Raw genomic sequence first — 17952 nt, forward strand, 5'->3', positions numbered from 1 at the left:
ACTAGTCTCAGCCATAACATATCCTGATGAGAGACTCTAAGAATCAGAACTTCCTGGGCTGGAGAGATGGCTCAGAGGTTAAGAGCACTGACTGCTCTTCCAGAGGTCCTGAGTTCAATTCCCAGCAACCACATGGTGGCTCACAACCATCTGTAATGAGATCTGGCGCCCTCTTCTGTATACATAATACATAAATAAATTTTAAAAAAAAATCAGAACTTCCTAAAAGAGAGATTGATACCTAAAAATATGTTTGCCTTCAGTCTTCTACATTACAGTGTTATTAATACGAAGTTCTCTATAGTTGAAAACCTTAAACCAGCAGAGTCCTTGCAGCAACAGAATGAAGTGACGATAAAGATATACCACATCAAGTTTCTGTATTAATTCACAGCAAGGGCTTTAAAAGTTACTACATTTAAAGATGAGTTAAACATTTTGCTTTACAAAGCAAGCTAAGTGTTTTACAAATAAGACAAGTATTACAAATATAATAGCCTCTTCTATTATGAAAAGGTCTAAGCAGTAAGTCATATTAAAAAATGAATACCCTTAGTCTGTCTCTTCCATACAGATGACATTTTAATAATATATAGCAAACAGTATTACAGTGAATGCCTATACTCCCAACAACCTGAGAGGCAGAAGCAGAAGAATCAGGAAGCCATCCTAGGCTACATGAAACCCTGACTCAAAAAAAAAAAAAAAAAAAAAACAATGAAGTGGGATTAAAGAGGTGGCTCAGCTAAGAGAACTGGCTGCACCACCAGTGCCCCTGGGTTTGGTTCCCAGCACCACATGGTAGCTCACACCAAGGGAACAGCACCCTCCTCGGTCTCTGGGGGCACAGTGTGCCTACATTCAGCAAAAGCACCCATCCACATAAAATTAAAAAAAAAAAAAAAACCCAAAGTGGAGAGTAACCAAGGAAGAAACTTCATGCACATGGTCTCTCTTCCTCCAAACACACACACACACACACACACACACACACACACACACACACACACACCACACACCACACACCACACACTGACCTCCCACACTGACACATCCACAAAGAATGAAGCCTCAAATAAGCAAACAATGATGTTGACACCCACCTTCAGGGTTTAACACTACAATAATTCACTTTCTCCTTAAATCATAACAAATGATGATGGATACTTATGATCCATCAAGGAAGTGAAAATTAGAACCAGCATAGAAAATCTTAGACAAGTGAAGCCGGGTTAGCTCAGAAAATAAGCCACGTATCCCAAACACTTTGGGTGACATACAAGTGTGAAGAGGCATCAATCAGTACATACCTGAATGACAGGTATGCTTGAAATTAGTAGTGCCTGCCCAGGATAGCTCAGCGAATCTTTCAGAGCTGGGTACATGTCACTCATAGAGACTGCATTAGCCCCCTTACTACAGATGTGAGTACTAGCTAGGCTGTGACCCACAACATCTCCAGTGTCAAATGTAGTTGTTTTCACTCTCAGGTGAACCTAGCCCTATCTAAAACTGTAATCAAATATTCCGAGTCCACATAAGCCCGTTAGTCGGAACCTAGGAAAGAGCAAAGGCTGGACAAAAGGGTTTCTGGAGTCAGCAGGAAGGCATCAAGAACAAAGACAATGAGGCAAGACAAGGCGCTGAAACAAGACTCTCCCTCCAGGCTGCTGGAGCTGCCAGGCCCCACATCACTCTATCTTTAGTCAGAACTCTTCTGCTCAGAACCCTTTAGATGTAACACTTAGAAATTTGTATTACTCATTCTCGTTCTTGACAGGAAAAGTTCATTATGGAGTTACTTAGACCAAGATAAATACAAGTTCAGAAACGCATCTCATGAATCCCTCATATGAAAAAGCAAACAAGGGCAGAGAACTGGCTCAGCAGATGAAAGCACTTAAGCCGCACCCCTGAAACCAGAGTTCAACTCCTGGAACCCACGACAAGACTGAAAGAGAGAACTGACACTACAGTCTTTTTTTTTTTGAGACAGGGTTTCCCTGTGTAGCTTTGGAGCCTGTCCTGGAACTCACTTGGTAGCCCAGGCTGGCCTCGAACTCACAGAGATCCGCCTGGCTCTGCCTCCTGAATGCTGGGATTAAAGGTGTGCGCCACCACCGCCCGGCTTACAATATTCTTCAACACGACCATGCACCTTGGACACCTCTCTCTCTCTCTCTCCCTCTCTCCCTCTCTCCTCTCTCTCTCTCTCCCTCTCTCCCTCTCTCCCTCTCTCCCTCTCTCTCTCTCTCTCTCTCTCTCTCTCTCTCTCTCTCTCTCACACACACACACACACACACACACTCTCATACCCACTGTTGGAGCCCATCTGGGTTTCCTGGTGGCTTTATCCAGCAGGTCTACATAAAGAGGGCAGCTGGACCACGGGCCTTGGTGCAGGTGTTCGGAAGGATCTACACTTGGCTGGATTGAGCAAGGGGGAGGTCTTTGCTCCTCCCCTTGGCATGGTGATAAAAAGCCCTTTGGAATAAAGTTCAGGGCTGGTGGGTTGAGACCCAGACCCTCCCGAGGCTGTCCTGTGTTTCTGTCTTTCCTCTCATCGTCTAGGTCTCTCTAGCTAATAGTCCTCACTTCTCCCTACTCAAGAGTACCCTGGGTCGTAAAAGTGGCGGCTGGGCCACCACAACCCACAATGATAAAAACCAAACTAAGAAAGAAAATCATAGACTGCTCACTGCTCTACCTAAGAATGCCACATACATGAACACAGGCTCCAGATTCTTTTACTGTTCTTCCTGGGGAGTAGTTTTATTTGGAAGATGTAGGTGTTTTGTGTGTGTGTGGTTTTTGGTTTTTGTTTTACTATGAAGGCCAGGGTGGCCTCTAACTTGCAGCAGTCCTCCTACTTCAGCCACCAGAGTGCTAAGATAGCAAGCACCAAGTTCAGTGCCCATAAAACATTTTATCTTTATTACAGTTATTTATCTTGTGTGTGGGGTGCAAGTAAAGGTCAAAGGACAACTTGTGGGAGTCTGTTTTCTCCTACCACATACATTCATCCATGGACTGAACTCACTCAGGTCATTAGGCTTGACCAGTGAGCTTTCACTAACCCCCATAAATGTTATAATTTCCACATGAAAGTGTATAAATATAAAATTATATAAAATTACCAAACAATTGAGTTAGAACATTCTCTCAAAGTAGTATAAGCAAATATGATAAACTTACTTAAAATCTAAGTTGAGAGTACAGAGCATAAAAATAAAATTTGGGGAGTTAGAGAACTAGTTCGGGGTTAGATCAGCACCGCTCTCCCAGAGGCCCACGTTCAAACCCTAGTACATCAGGTGCCTCACGACTACTCGTAACTCAAGCACCAAGAGGATCTAACAGCTATGACTTCTGCAGGCAGCTGTACCAACATGCAGATGCAGATGCAGATACACACACACACACACACACACACACACACACACACACACACACAGTGTCACTCACTCACGAAAAGTAGCAGAAAAAAGAAATAATGAGACCAAAGCCAGGTGCTGTGGTGCACACTTGAGACCTAGTATCTAGAAGGCAGATGCAGGAAGGCTGTGGGAGCAGTAAGTATTTTTCTTATTAAAAGAGTAAGACTATCAAAATACAATCATTTTACATAAAACAATTTCAGAATATGTTAATATTGACTCCTCTACACTAGTATTAGCTGCTGTCCATTCAACGCAAGGGAGTACTTTTTGCATTTTATTACTGGAGTTGGCACCTAACACAGTACAACCACACCAGGAAAACATTTCATCTTATCTCAAGAGTAGTAACAGGAAATTGGCTTTAACAGGAAAAGAGGGCCTACATCAATTATCACTCAACAATCTCATCATTTTAGATATCCTCAGACTTAAACAAATGTCTATATAAATGACTTCATGGCAATTTTCCTCTTCTAAGCACACATTTAATAACTATCACAATGCACTTACAGCAAAGATTAAAATTCTGCATCAAAACATAGTACTTCAGAACTAGCAGAAGGTAATATTTGAGAGGAATGGGCAGCAAAGCACAGCACTCACACCAGAAACCTCAGCTGACAAATCTATGGACAGAAGCTCTAGTTTAGTGTCGGAAATCATTCTCCCTGGGGCACCAGGTTTTGCTCCTTTACAGTGAAGGTTTTTATGCTTTGGTTAAAATCTGCAGCAGGGCCAGATGCAGCATACCTACAGCACACCTGCTCACTGTCTGGCCTCTTGGTCCTAAACCCTGTCCTTTCCTCTGGTTTATTTTTTCCAAGTCAAGATTACTAAGTGCCGACTTCTCTACTGCATATATGAATAACATACATAAAATAACCCTGTTTTCATAGAAGCAAATTTTTTCATTTAATTTTTGTTGTCTTTATTAACTATTTGAAGTAGTCATGGAATGTATTATATATGGGATTAAACACAGAAATGTTACAAAGTGTAACGGGGCTAGGATTTTACTCCACTTGCAAACAAACCAACCAGATCCTCCCTGATTCATGGTTGCTGACCAAATACACAAAACTACCAGGACAAAAAAAGTCTCCTTTGTAGCACAGTAAACATCAAGGATCAGTCAGTGCCTCTGACCTCTTCCAGTTTCACAGGAGTGACACACAAGTATGCCTATCTAAATGTCTGCATGCTCAGTGAACTACAGCAAGAAACTGGAATGATATATTACATGAAGAGTATTTACTGCGGGGTTGAGGATTTAGCTCAGTGGTAGAGCACTTGCCTAGCAAGCGCAAGGCCCTGGGTTCGGTCCTCAGCTCCGGAAAGAGAAAAAAAAAAAAAGAGTATTTACTGCTTTTGTAGTGAACACTGAAAATCTTTGGGATAAAAGATGGGATAACGTACTTTCATTTCATCATTCAAGGTAGTTTGCTGAAATCACAATCCTGAGAAATAATCCAAGAATTCTCGGCATCGTAACACAGCTCAGGAACATTTAAGGCCATTGCTACACTATCTCTTCCAACAAATGGATGCTAAATACATAACTAGCCTTATGAAATATACTCAGACAATTCATCAAAAACTGTTATTTCTATATTAAATGCAAAGCTCCATGACAAAACAAAATTTGCCTCAGTTATTTTGTTTTATTCACCTTTGTATATTTGTAGCCTGGTACATGGCTAGCACAAAACACACATTTGGTAATGAATACAGCTCAAAATACTTCATTTTAAACAAAAATGCTGTCCTTAGGAGGCTGAGGCAGGACTGTGACAGTTGCAGGGACAGCCTGGACCACACAGTGAAGACAAGGCTATGCAAACTCTACACTTCAAAATACACAGTAAAAAGATGTAAAACCACACACACACACACACACACACACACACACACACACACACACGGCAAAAGTGAGAGTTTTTTCCTCCTTATAGCTAACTGAATTCTACCCTGAAATAATAGGTTTGCCTGATGCAAAGTGTTAAGGCAGCTCGTGGTGTACTTCCATCCACTGGTACTTATCCACTGCACATATTTAAGAGCATCGATTTGCACAATCAACCGAATCACTAGCCAACTGTTTTATGTCTCTCCTCTCCCCGCCTCCCTTTCTGAACCCCTCAGTCTTTTTAATAATTATGAGCCATTACAGAGCCTAATAAATCTCCCCTAAACCTTAAAAACAAATCTAGCCTCTTTTCTTCTAAAAACAAATTTTAACACTTCATCCTCACTGAAAATAAAACTAAATGAACTTTGAGAAAAAGCTTTAGAGTCCTGAATCCAAGAACATGCAACTACATAAGCAGCAGAAAACTTAAGACACTATTCCAACCTTAGTACTGTGGCATTTTTATTAATGAACTTGGGAAATTAACCATCTAGAAACCTGTTGGTAACTGCTGTGGTCTGCAGAAATGCCCCCCTAGAGGCTCAAGTATTTAAACCCTTGGTCAGCAGTTGGCAGCAATGTTTGGGCCTGGGAGATTACAGAACTTTTAAGACTGCAGCCTTGCTGGAGAAAGTACATCACTCGGACGAGTTATGAGGGTTTAAAGTCTCAGCCCTGCTTCCTGTTCTCCTTCTCTGCTTCCTATGTAGACTTATGATAAGCCACTTTCCTACACTGGCCCTCAACTGCCCGCTATGCCTTTCATACCATCACAGACACTCTGAAACCAAAATAAATCAATCTTTCCTTCCTTAAATTGATCTTGGTCCTGGTACTTTGCCACAGCAACTATGTGTACAGCTCTGAAGATGAAATAAGACCAGTTAATCACCTCTACACAGTATCTGGCACATTAACCTGCAAGCATTAGCCATGTATCAAGTTCCTCCATAGACACCCGCTGTGCAGAGAACTAGGACTTGCTCCATCAGCTGCCTCTGCCTGCAGCCCCCTTTGAAAACGCTGCCCCACGTCTGAGACTGAAGTGACTCTCCTGACAACAGATACAAAGCAGTAATTCCAGAGGAAGCTACCATGTTTGCCAAGTTCGGTGCCTTGATGGTTAATTTTATGTCTAGAATATGATACCTAGATATTCAGATAAACAGTACTGAGTGTTGGCATTTTTTTTTTAAAGAGAAGATTAACATTTAAACTTTGAGTAAAACAGGTTTCCCCTCAACTTCATCATATAGCAAGGACTATCTATACCCAAGCACTAACTTATAAGGAAATAAAAAGCCTTTTCCTAACCCGAAATCAAGTGGAGGAAACAGGACAGGTAGTACTTACTAGTAAATACTTCTCAATCTGCTATATAGTGTTTCCCCTAATAACTGCAGAGTATCTGGCTAACAATCAATTATTCCACAGTAAAACAGCACTAAATTTCCTACTTAACCATCAAAAGATCAACAACAAAATAACCCAACTTTTGGGAAATGTTCACAATACTACTGGAAAGGAAAAGTAAATGCAGAGAAAAACTGCTTTGTCCCCATGCCATTGTAAAATAGTACACACAAAATGCATTAAGAGTTCTTAACAACTTCCACAACTAAATTTTCAGACAAAGAAAATATGGCAGTGTATGTTAAAAAAGCAAAACTCTAAAACAAATTTCTAAAGAAGTAAAACAAAAACGATGTAAAAACAAACAAAAATGATGCTGAATAAATACAAAGAGAGAATATGGTCATATGGAATAAAGTGAATAAACTTGTCAGCACAAGTCAGTCTTTAAGGGGATGCATTTGATTATCATGTGTACAAGTACTGAATTACCACACCAACCCGTGAATATGCGTAATTATGTTAATTGTGAAAAGAAACTGCCTAGAGTGGTACTGGAGTGCACTACTGCCGAGGCCCTAACAGTTGTCACTGTGACTAGCACGCTGCTCAGAAGGAAGCAGCACAAGCAAAGGTTTGGAGGAGACAGCGTCTGACTCTGTTTCCCTAACTGGACTGGAGCTCACTATCTAGCCCAAGCTAGCTTGGAACTCTTAGCAATCCTTCTGCCTCACCCCCCTCTCAAGCATTCAGATTACAGGCATGAAGTTTCTAAAGACCACAAAAATATAATACGATGGGCTAGAGAGAAGGTTCAGAGGTTAAGAACACTGGCTGTTCTTCCAGAGGTCCTGAGTTCAATTCCCAGCACCCACATGATGGCTCACAACCATCTGTAATGAGATCTGGCGCCCTCTTCTGCCCTGCAGGCACACATGCAAACAGAACGCTGTATACGTAATAAATAAATTAAAAATATATATATAATACAAACCACCCAACTGTGTCACCAATAAAAGAAATCTGTAAATAGCTACAGAAATAACCTGGTTCTGCAGAACAGAGAAAAGACTTACTCCATCTGCTAAGTTTACAGAACTATTTAAAAAAAGAAAGAAAGAAAGAAAGAAAGAAAGAGAGAGAGAGAGAGAGAGAGAAAGAAAAGGAAGAAAGGAAGGAAGGAAGAGAGAAAGAAAAATCCAAAGTTATAAAATAACCACATTATACAGCCTTCACTGTCCTGAGAAATACAGACAAGGACATTTCTCTGTTTAACTCCATTCAAAACCATCAGTAGAAACCTATGGAGCCAGGTACAAAAATCTGGATAGAAACTACATCACGCTTATAACAAAAAACCCAAAGTAATTTACAAATAGCTGAAAAAGTTACTCTCCACAAAGTATTTTCATTAAGTTACAGTAAGATTTCTTTGAAACTCTCTTAAATCAAGTATTATTCCAAAATAAAAATTAAAAAATGTTTTTCCATGTTGCAGTCATTAGAAAAACAAGTGAGTCTTTTTACTATCTCAAAAGACAAAAAGAACAGTGAATCACATCCACTAACTGACTGGCAAATAATGAAGTTTAAACAATCCTAAACAGGAGCTTTAATGGTACTGTCAGCATCCCTCACACATTCTCTTGCACGTCTTAAAAGAGTATGTACCATACAAATATGGATACAAAAACATCATGACTAAAGACCTAAGATAATTACAGCTAACAAACTAATGAGAACATTTCTACTCAAAACAAAATCATTACAAACATTAATAAATAATCCTCAAAAATAAAATATCTCAATAGAGGAATTTTAAGTATTTAACTAGAAATGTTCACCAAAAGTGAAGCCATTTTACATCAGTAAAAAACTTTTGCATCAACAGAAATTATCTTTTAAAAAGTTTTTTAAAATGTCAGTAGAAATATTAGAATTACCAATGAGCCAGAATTTTGTAAGTAAAAAATGTCAAGCAAGATGCTAACCATGCTGATTCCAGACCCTTAAAAATATTATCAGTAATGACTGTAATTCCAACAAGTGCACAGGTATGAAATGTTTTTCCTTAATGTGGACTAAACCAGCCAATAGTGTGAGGACAAGCAAAGCTACCAAAGCATTTAACAACAGCTATGTAAAATTATCCAGTCACAGGCACCAAGGGGAAGAAAAAAGAAAGAACAAAAAAACAAAGAACTCACACAACACAGAGAACAAGTGTAAAGTTTTGAAACATTTAGTAATATGAGCAACAGCGTGACCTGTGTGATAAAACAACACAATATGAGTCATCATTTCAGAGGTACACCAGTAACAGCAACTCAAGACACTTGGGTAGTAAGGGGTGTCTGCAGTCAGTCCTAGTAGTGATCAGTGCTGACATCTTCGGGCAGCGTGATCTGAGTCAACAGCAATCCAGACACTCCAAACCTTCAGTTACTATATAAAGTTAAAATATTGGACACAAATATTAAAAATAAATATACCGAAAACAGTATTTCAGGAGCAGTCTAAAGTCACTAACAAACAAACCAGAATCACATAAACCTGTGAATTATTCTGAGGGACAGTCAGGTGTTTCCCGGCCTTTTTTCCTTCCTTGACTTTGAGACAGGGTCTTGATATGTAGCCTAGGCTGGCCATGAACTTAAAATCCTCCTCCTTTAGCCTCCCTTGTGCTGGGATTAAAGGCATGCACCATTATACCCAATTCCAAAGACACTTCTCATTAAGAATACTATAGCCTGACAGAACGTTACTCCCCTTACCCTTTCAGCTACCTCAACTATGAATACTGGAGCAGTGCTTTCCAACAGCTCAAGGCACAGGAGTAATTTCAAGTGTCCAAGTAGTCACTTGTTTATAAACAGCAGGCTAGGCTTACACCTGACTAGTGGCAGATTATTTGTCTGGCATGTGCAAGGCCCTGAGTTCAATCTCAGCAAATAAATAAGTATCAGCAGAAGAAGTAAGTCAGGCATGGAAATCCTCTACTTCGACAAAAGGATTTCATGAGCTGAGGAGGTGGAAGCCAGCCTGAGGCAACACTTGAGACCCAGACTCATAAAATTAATTCTGTAAAGAGGAAAATTTTTCATAATTTATTTAACCAAGTAACTTCAAAATACTGCTTTAACACATAATCAAGAAGTTATGAAATAATTTGCAGTCTTCCTTCATATCAAATATCCAAAATTTAATGTGCATTTTACAGCATATCTCAACTAGAACTAAGTTAGTTTGGGGTAATAATTCTGTATGGCTAGTGGTTACTGTACAGGACAGCACAGACCTAGAGTTCTTTGTCTAGTTTTGAAACAGACATATAATATATCTGTAATTCCAGCCAAGAAAACCATGAAAACTGAAGACATACATCAATTCAGCTTCTGTTCTTGACTCTAGCAGGCGGGCCAAGGGTGGCAGTGTCCCATTTGCCAGGCAACCTCTATTTCTAGCATGAGTCCCAATTTTCACATGTTATTGAAATAAATTATTAACAGCAACCCCTTTAATCCTCACAAACATCCCATCTGATGTGACAAGTTACATGGTCATTCTACCTAGAGCCATAACATCCTTGAAAATAACTCTATATGTTTCTAGGAAGAAAACTTAGTTGAAATTCTCTATCTAATTCTGATGCCTGGAAAAGAGACTCTAAATTTAAAAGAACGAACCCTAAATTCACTACACTCATTTTTAAAAAAGAAAAGGAAAAAAGATGCTGCTGAAAGTCTTTATTTTAAATTGCAGACTTAAAAAAAAAAAAAAAAAAAAAGTAAGAATTACCTGTTGAACAAGGCATCTGGAAATTGGGATCATTGCTATCCAAAACAGGCAAACAGAACTGGTTACTTGCAGATCCTAGCATAGGATCCTTATCGCTGAGCATGTTCTTCAGCGAGTCCTCTAAGACAGTTTGACTTGTACTAAAATCCTCACAGACTTCATTCTCCAGGTTGGATCCTAGAAATAGGGCATCATCTAAGTGTTCAGTAGGAATTAAATGATTAAATGTATCAACTATATCCATGAAGACTTCTGTGTGTCTTTCAACCCTATAGAAAGACAAAAAAAATACCATAAGAAATAAAGCTATCAATTGAAAATCACCTAATACCAAATTATTTTAATAGTTTTGAATCTAAGAACACACTTCTGAATTTTTTTTTTAAAAAACCTTCACTGTTTTTGAGAATATACATTTGGAAATGTGGTACAAATATTTACTGAATGATCTTTCTTTATCATGCATGTAGAATATTATTTTACCAGAAATCTTACTAAATGTTTACTCAATTCATTATTTTAGAAAAATAATTATATAGCCCATTAATTGGACATATCTGAAAGAATTACATGGTTTAAACCACAAAGCTGTATGTTTTTAACCATAACATTTTCATAAAGAATCAAACAATGCTTTTACAGTAAGTCCACATAAAAGAACTAAAATTCAATTATTTAAATTATGGTCCCATAACTACAAGAAACCACGAATAGCCTTGTTTTATTTACAAAGCATTTAAATTATTCACATATAACAGAGAAAGACAAGGTTTTCTCCCCCCACACCTCCCCCATGGAATCAAGCAACTATCAACTAAACCCAACAAATCACAAGTTTACACATGCACACAAAGCTGTGCACACATACACATATTCTCCTAGGGTCTTCTTTTAGGAGAAAACAAGATAAATAATAAGAAAACAATCACATCACATATTCAGATTTATTTTAGTGAGTTATGTGTGGTTTACACAGATGTTGAATTAGTCTACCTGAACTGCACCTACACACTAGCATTAAACAAAAGGTATCTGAAGTTCTCAATATTTATCAAAAACTGAATTATTTTTATGAATGGTTTTAGATAAAAGTGAAGCAGTTAAGAAACTGCACTGATCACCTAGATTATCTTGTGCTTGGTATTTTCAAAATTTTACAGAACTCCAAATCTACCAAAACTTTCTTATCCTGGCTAAGCTTTTCCCCCCTAAAAAGGAGAGGGAAAGCTGTATGTGATGTTCTGCGCCCATAATCCCAGAATTTAGGAGGATCAGGAACTTGAGGCCAGCCTGGGCCACATGCTAAGATACTATCTAAAAAAAGAGGGAAGCAGTGTGGCATTCCCATATATAGACAGCTACTGGATATAAATTATATGAGGTAATTTGGTGAGCATTTTATCCGAATATGTATGACTTAATCTCTGATGATAAAAAGGATTGGATAATATGCTTGTTTTACAAGGAAAATGCATTCAATAATTTAAAGGTCTTCCTCAAAGTCATCCAGCTCCATAGTCCAAGTCTAATACCTATTCGCCCTTTAACACTGAGTTTAAAGGCTCGAAAGACTTGAAGGCTACTGAAAAACAATCTCCCAGCAAGTTAGTGATTGCCTGGGGCTAAAGAGAAATAAGAATGACTCTGAAGAATAAATGGAAACTTTAGGGAATGGGGGAATGTCCTGAATCTTAATTATTTTAATAGTTTCAGAAATAGCCATCGTGCCGGGCAGTGGTGGCACACACCTTTGATCCCAGCACTAGGAATGCAGAGGCAGAAGGATCTCTGTGACTTTGAGGCCAGCCTGGTCTACAAAGTGAGTTCCAGGACAGCCAGGGATATTACACAGAGAAATCCTGTCTGGAATTAAAAAAAGAAAAGAAAAGAAAAGAAAAGAAGAGAAGAGAAGAGAAGAGAAGAGAAGAGAAGAGAAGAGAAGAAAGAAAGAAAGAAAGAAAGAAAGAAAGAAAGAAAAGAAAAAAGAAATATCCCACTACTCTTCAAATGAAAGGTCATGAGTTCAAGGCCAGTCTTCGATTACTTAAAGAGGAGCTTGAAGCCAGCCTGGGTCAATAAGACCCTGTCTCAGCATATATTCCTCCACCAAAAATGAGGAAGGAAGGAAGGAAGGAAGGAAGGAAGGAAGGAAGGAAGGAAGGAAGGAAGGAAGGAAAGAAGGAGAAAGAGAGAGAGAGAGAGAGAGAAAGAAAGAAAGAAAGAAAGAAAGAAAAAAAGAAAGAAAGAAAAAAAGAAAGAAAAAAAGAAAGGCAAGAAAGCAGTTAAGCATATTGAACTCTTTAAAATAGGTAAACTTTCCAATGTGACTCTTTAATCCACACTGTATGACTAATCCTTTCGCTGGATTTAGAAAGCTAGCTTATCAAGGAAAAGATTCTATGATCAAAAATTGAGAGAGTGGGTATAATAAGGTTACATATCTTTAACAGTATTTTCTGTTATAGTGATCAAATGTTTACTATGCAGCTACCACTGCATGAGACACCTCAGCAGGTCAGTAAGAATGAAAATCTTTAAGACAGAAAAGAAAAAGATCCCCATATTTAGGGGTCCAAAAAAGACAATTTCCATAGGACGTATCATAATACTAGTACTCCGGGGATATTTTAAGGGAAATTGATATAAATTAATGAGGCTGCTTTTTTTAAGGTGGGTCCTATTAGATATGTACACAATTCAATAAAGAAAAAATACCACAAATAGTGTACTGCCATCCAACATTCAAGCTATGTGGAAAATAACATTTATCACAAGCATAAAGAAATATAAGAGCCGGGCGGTGTTGGCGCACACCTTTAATCCCAGCGCTTGGGAGGCAGAGGCAGGCGGATCTCTGTGAGTTCAAGGCCAGCCTGGTCTACAGAGTGAGATCCAGGACAAGCACCAAAACTACACAGAGAAACCCTGTCTGGGGGGGGGGGGGGAGGGGGAGGGGGAGGGAGAGGGAGGGAGAGGAAAGAAAGAAAGAAAGAAAGAAAGAAAGAAAGAAAGAAAGAAAAAAGAAATATAAGAAACTAGTTTCTAAGATAGTAAGTACTTAGTATCAAAACTAACTCATGCTAGGGTGGAAGAGATGGCTCCTGGCTAGAAGTATGTGCTGCTCCTACAGGAGAAGAAAATGTGGTTTCCAGCACCCAGGTCTTGCAAGCTGCAAGAAGATGGGGTCTCCATGAGTAGTCAAAGACTGACAAAATGTAAAATGCACCTTAAAAAAATAATCCATGCTAAATAGTAAGTAAGTGTTAGACAATTACAGAAATACTAACTTAAGACACATTATCTACATTCAATGTGGACTGACAGCATAACAGAAAACATACATCACTGGCAAAACTTGTAAAATCTCAATAAAGTATGGACTTGAGTTAACAGTTTTCTGTCTGCTCTGATAGAGGCACTATCATTACATCACAAGTCAGTAATAAGGGGAAATGAATTGAAGACATAGGGTATGTAGGAACTCTTTCCCTGCTTTACAGCTTTCCTATAAACCTAAAATATTCCAAAATAAGGCAGTTTCAAAAAGAAAGAACATTGGGGTACCAAGTAGTGTAAAAGACCTAAAGACAAGCAGGTATAATTAAAAAGATATTTCCAGTCTCTTTGTTAACTATATAGCTGCTTGATATAAAAAAATTTCTCTTTTTTTTTTAAAGATTTATTTATTATGTACACAAGAGGGCACCAGATCTCATTACAGATTGTTGTGAGCCACCATGTGGGTGCTGGGAATTGAACTCAGGACCTCTGGAAGAGCAGTTGGTGTTCTTAACCCCTGAGCCATCTCTCTAGCCCCAAATTTCTGTCTCTTACACTAAAGTTTTACTTATGTACTTCCTTACATTTGGTATTCTAAGCAAAACACACTACTGTCTATTTACAGTGGCTCATGGAATTCATACAATTAAATCATCAATAATTTGAGGTTATACATGTTAAAATCTGAAATTTTTTTTCTGGGATCACAATCACACCTAATATTTACAAACAGTAAAATACACATAGTTGTCACAGAATTGGATAATCTTAATTCAAACAATTCATTCATTCATTCATTCACAGATTTATTAAACATCTACTACAAAAAGAAACTAAATATGGTCTCACACTTAAGAAATTCACAATCCAAGACAGATTACAGACATACAAATACAATAAAATATAAATATCAACACACTATCAATATTTGAGGGCTGCTAATAGGGTCAGAAATGAAAACTCAGGAGGTAAGTAGATATGTGACCTGAATCCTAAAGGTTCAGAGGGTAGATAGACCAAGAGAAGGAAAACAGTGCTAATTAAACAGTAAGTAGTGTTCTGTTTACTGAACCATTTAAAGACTCAGAACATAATTAAAAATATAAATATTAAAGTTGTAAGTAATATTTAATCTTATATTAAATTTAATGTTGTAAGTAAAATTAAATATCCAAGTATATTTCCAATTTTAAAATACTTAACTTTGAGAATTAAACTGTAGTTAAATTTAGATTATAGTAAATAAAACCAAAATATGTTATTCTGTTTCAAGTATAAACAGAAGGGGGGACAAAGTGCCACAAAAATTACTTTTAAAAACTGACTTGTAGCCGGGCAGTGATGGCGCACGCCTTTGATCCCAGCACTTGGGAGGCAGAGGCTGGCAGATCTCTGTGAGTTCGAGGCCAGCCTGGTCTATAAAGCCAGTTCCAGGACAGTCTCCAAAGCTACAGAGAAACCCTGTCTCATAAAGACTGACTTGTATGATTAGATTTTAAATGTCTCACTTGTAACTGGGCCTGGTGGCACAGGACTATAATCCTGCTTACTCTGGCAGGCAGGCACAAGATAATTATTACACATTCAAAGCCTGCCTGGGCCACAGAGTATGTTTGTGTTTAAGGCCAACCAAGGCAACTCAGTGAGACTTGGTCACCAAAAAGATATAGGTCAATGGGAGAGCTCTATCTCAATTCCACATACTTTAAAAAAGTCTCAAACAAAAATCTCTAAAGCAAACCTACATGAAATATATTTTATCAAATATCACTTTTCTAAAAACCTAAATAAATAAATTGCTACCAGTATCAAAGTTAAGTCTACAGAGTGAGATCCAGGTCAGGCACCAAAACTACATGGAGAAACCCTGTCTCAAAAAAAAAAGAGACCAAGAGCTGGGTGTGGGTACAGGCTTATAATTCGAGCACAAGGGAGGAAGGGGCGAATACAGAGCACAAAGCTAGTTTTGGCTAAATAGCAAGCTTAAAGACAGCTTGGGACCCCCAGTAATTAAAGGGGGGAAAGGCTGAAAAGACTGGGAGATTATATAACGAGCTTTAGCTGTCTCATATAGTGTACACATGTGCATGCACACATACAGTGGGTGACATGAAGAAACAAAAAATTTCCAAGATGTCTAAATGAGAAAGGCCCCCACTGGCTCCAATGCTTGAACACGTGGTCCTCAGTGAACTGTTAGGGCAAGACGACCGGGTGTGGCCCTGTTCAAAGAGCTTAAGGTTTCAGAAGCTCCTACCATTCCCAGTTTCCTACCCCTCTCCCTCTCTGCCCCTCCTTCCTGCCTCCTGCTTTTGAATCAAGATGTCAGCTGTTCCTGGCGCCACGCCTTTTTCCTTCCATCATGGACTCATAAAGCCAATCAAATGCTTTCTTGTAGAAGTGGCCTTGGTCAGGCGTTTTGTCACAGCAACAGAGCAGTAACTAACACAAGATAATCCTAAAACCTATGAAATTTTAAACAGGTTCATAGTGATTGGGTGGGAGCATTTATGTATGCTAGTGAAGGTCTCACTGCTAGGATAACACGGTAGTGAAAACCTAAAGAGAAATAGTCTTCATCTATGTCTAAGAGAAATCCAGGGAAAGACCTAGAAGAAAAGCAAAGCCCTAGAAAGGGACCATTCTTGATGTCTTCCAGCCCTGACATAACAGTTTAAATTTTAAACTATCTAAACTTGAGTTAAACTTTAAATCAAGCAGTTTGATCAGGCATATTTAGCAAAAACAAATTCCTAACAGGCAGCTGTAGCAGCAAAAAGTACTACTGCTATTAGCAGTAAACCAACAACTTAATGTCCACCTGCAAAGAAATCACACCACTCCCACCCCCCATGATCAGATAAAGTCTCCTGTAGCCCACCCTGACCTCATTTAATCACCCTGCTTTTGCCTCCCAATACTGGGGGTTCCAGGTGTGGATCATCAGAACCAAATGATTCTTAATTGGAGGCAGTTATACCCATCCAATGAACATTTGGCTATGCTTAGCAAGATGCCTTCACTGTCTTGACAGTTGGAAAGGGTACACCATCTATTAAATACATTATAATGCATTCAAAACAAGCCCATATGGGGGGGGGGGGGCAATGATATGGGCCAAGAAATGCTCCTCTATAGATATTCACTTAACAAAACAACTCTATTATAATCCCAATTTTTAAAAATTGATTACCAAAAATCAAACTGCTTGTTAGAGTAAGCAGTGAAGCAAAAAGCTGAACCCAGAAAAATAGCTCACTCAAGATTCAATACACTTACCACTACACTATATTGTTTTTATAAAATTAAATTCATTGAATATTTACTAATCAGGATGCTGTAGTAAGTAGCTCATTGATATTATGTCATTTAATTATCACAATTATACTTTTAGGCAGGTACAACTGTTATCAACAATTTATAAGAAAGGTGCTACAACTTACAAGTTACATCTCTGGTTCAGCAAATCAAGTACAATACTTAAACTCACTTATATGACTTCAAGGTCCTTTATTAAAGACTGGTATAAAAACACAATAGATAAGGGCTAGAGAGAAAAGTTCAGTGGTTAAGAGCATGGCTGCTTTTCCAGAGGACCCAGGTTCAATTCCCAGCACCCACATTCTTGCTTAAAACTGTAACTCAAGTCCCAGGGTCATGTGAGGCCCTTTTCTGGTCTCTGTGCAAACCAGGCACACATGTGCACAGACATACATATAGACAAAACACCATACAAGTTTAAATTATTTTTAAAATTTTAAAAACTATAGATGAACCCTAAGTTATCTTTCTAGGACAGTCAAGGAAAATGATGAAACACAAGTACAATCCCACAAGTAACTGTCCACACACATTCTGTTCTAGTTCCATGAGTTAGAATCTACCAGCAAAACCTCATAAAGGAAAACAGGGGTCATGAAGTTTTTGTGAATTTATCCAGTAAAAGGCACCCTGCCTACAATGACACCAATGACTCAAGCAGATTTATGGACTTAGAAAAAGAACTAACAGGTAGAAGCTGAACCTGCAAATGCAGAATTGGACTAGTCAAAGGTAGTCAAAGGAAAAACTTCATCTCAAAACCTAGTCATTTCGTATTCTAAACAGCATTAAACAGCAGTAGAATTTTGAATTAACCACTGAAGTGTCACCATAGCATAGGTACCAAGAGTC

At 38.5% G+C, this 17952-nt stretch overlaps 1 protein-coding gene across 9 annotated transcripts in view; it reads right to left on the reverse strand.

Annotated features, from left to right (window-relative positions):
• The window catches only part of Phf3 (PHD finger protein 3), a 74244-nt gene that overhangs the window by 51678 nt on the left and 4614 nt on the right, over window positions 1-17952 (reverse strand). For 3 of the 9 annotated variants that reach the window (XM_036167511.1, XM_036167512.1, XM_036167514.1), the window contains exon 2: window positions 10501-10769. The exons of 3 other annotated variants lie outside the window; for them this stretch is intronic. In XM_036167511.1, coding sequence (XP_036023404.1) covers window positions 10501-10744 — 244 coding nt within the window. In that variant the 5' untranslated portion in view covers window positions 10745-10769. Of the gene's footprint in view, window positions 1-10500; window positions 10770-17952 lie in introns of those variants that run through there. 3 more of the 9 variants (XM_036167513.1, XM_036167515.1, XM_036167523.1) reach the window with 3 other exon arrangements.

Source organism: Onychomys torridus, chromosome 18, assembly GCF_903995425.1.
Source record: "Onychomys torridus chromosome 18, mOncTor1.1, whole genome shotgun sequence".
Lineage (NCBI taxonomy): Eukaryota > Metazoa > Chordata > Mammalia > Rodentia > Cricetidae > Onychomys > Onychomys torridus.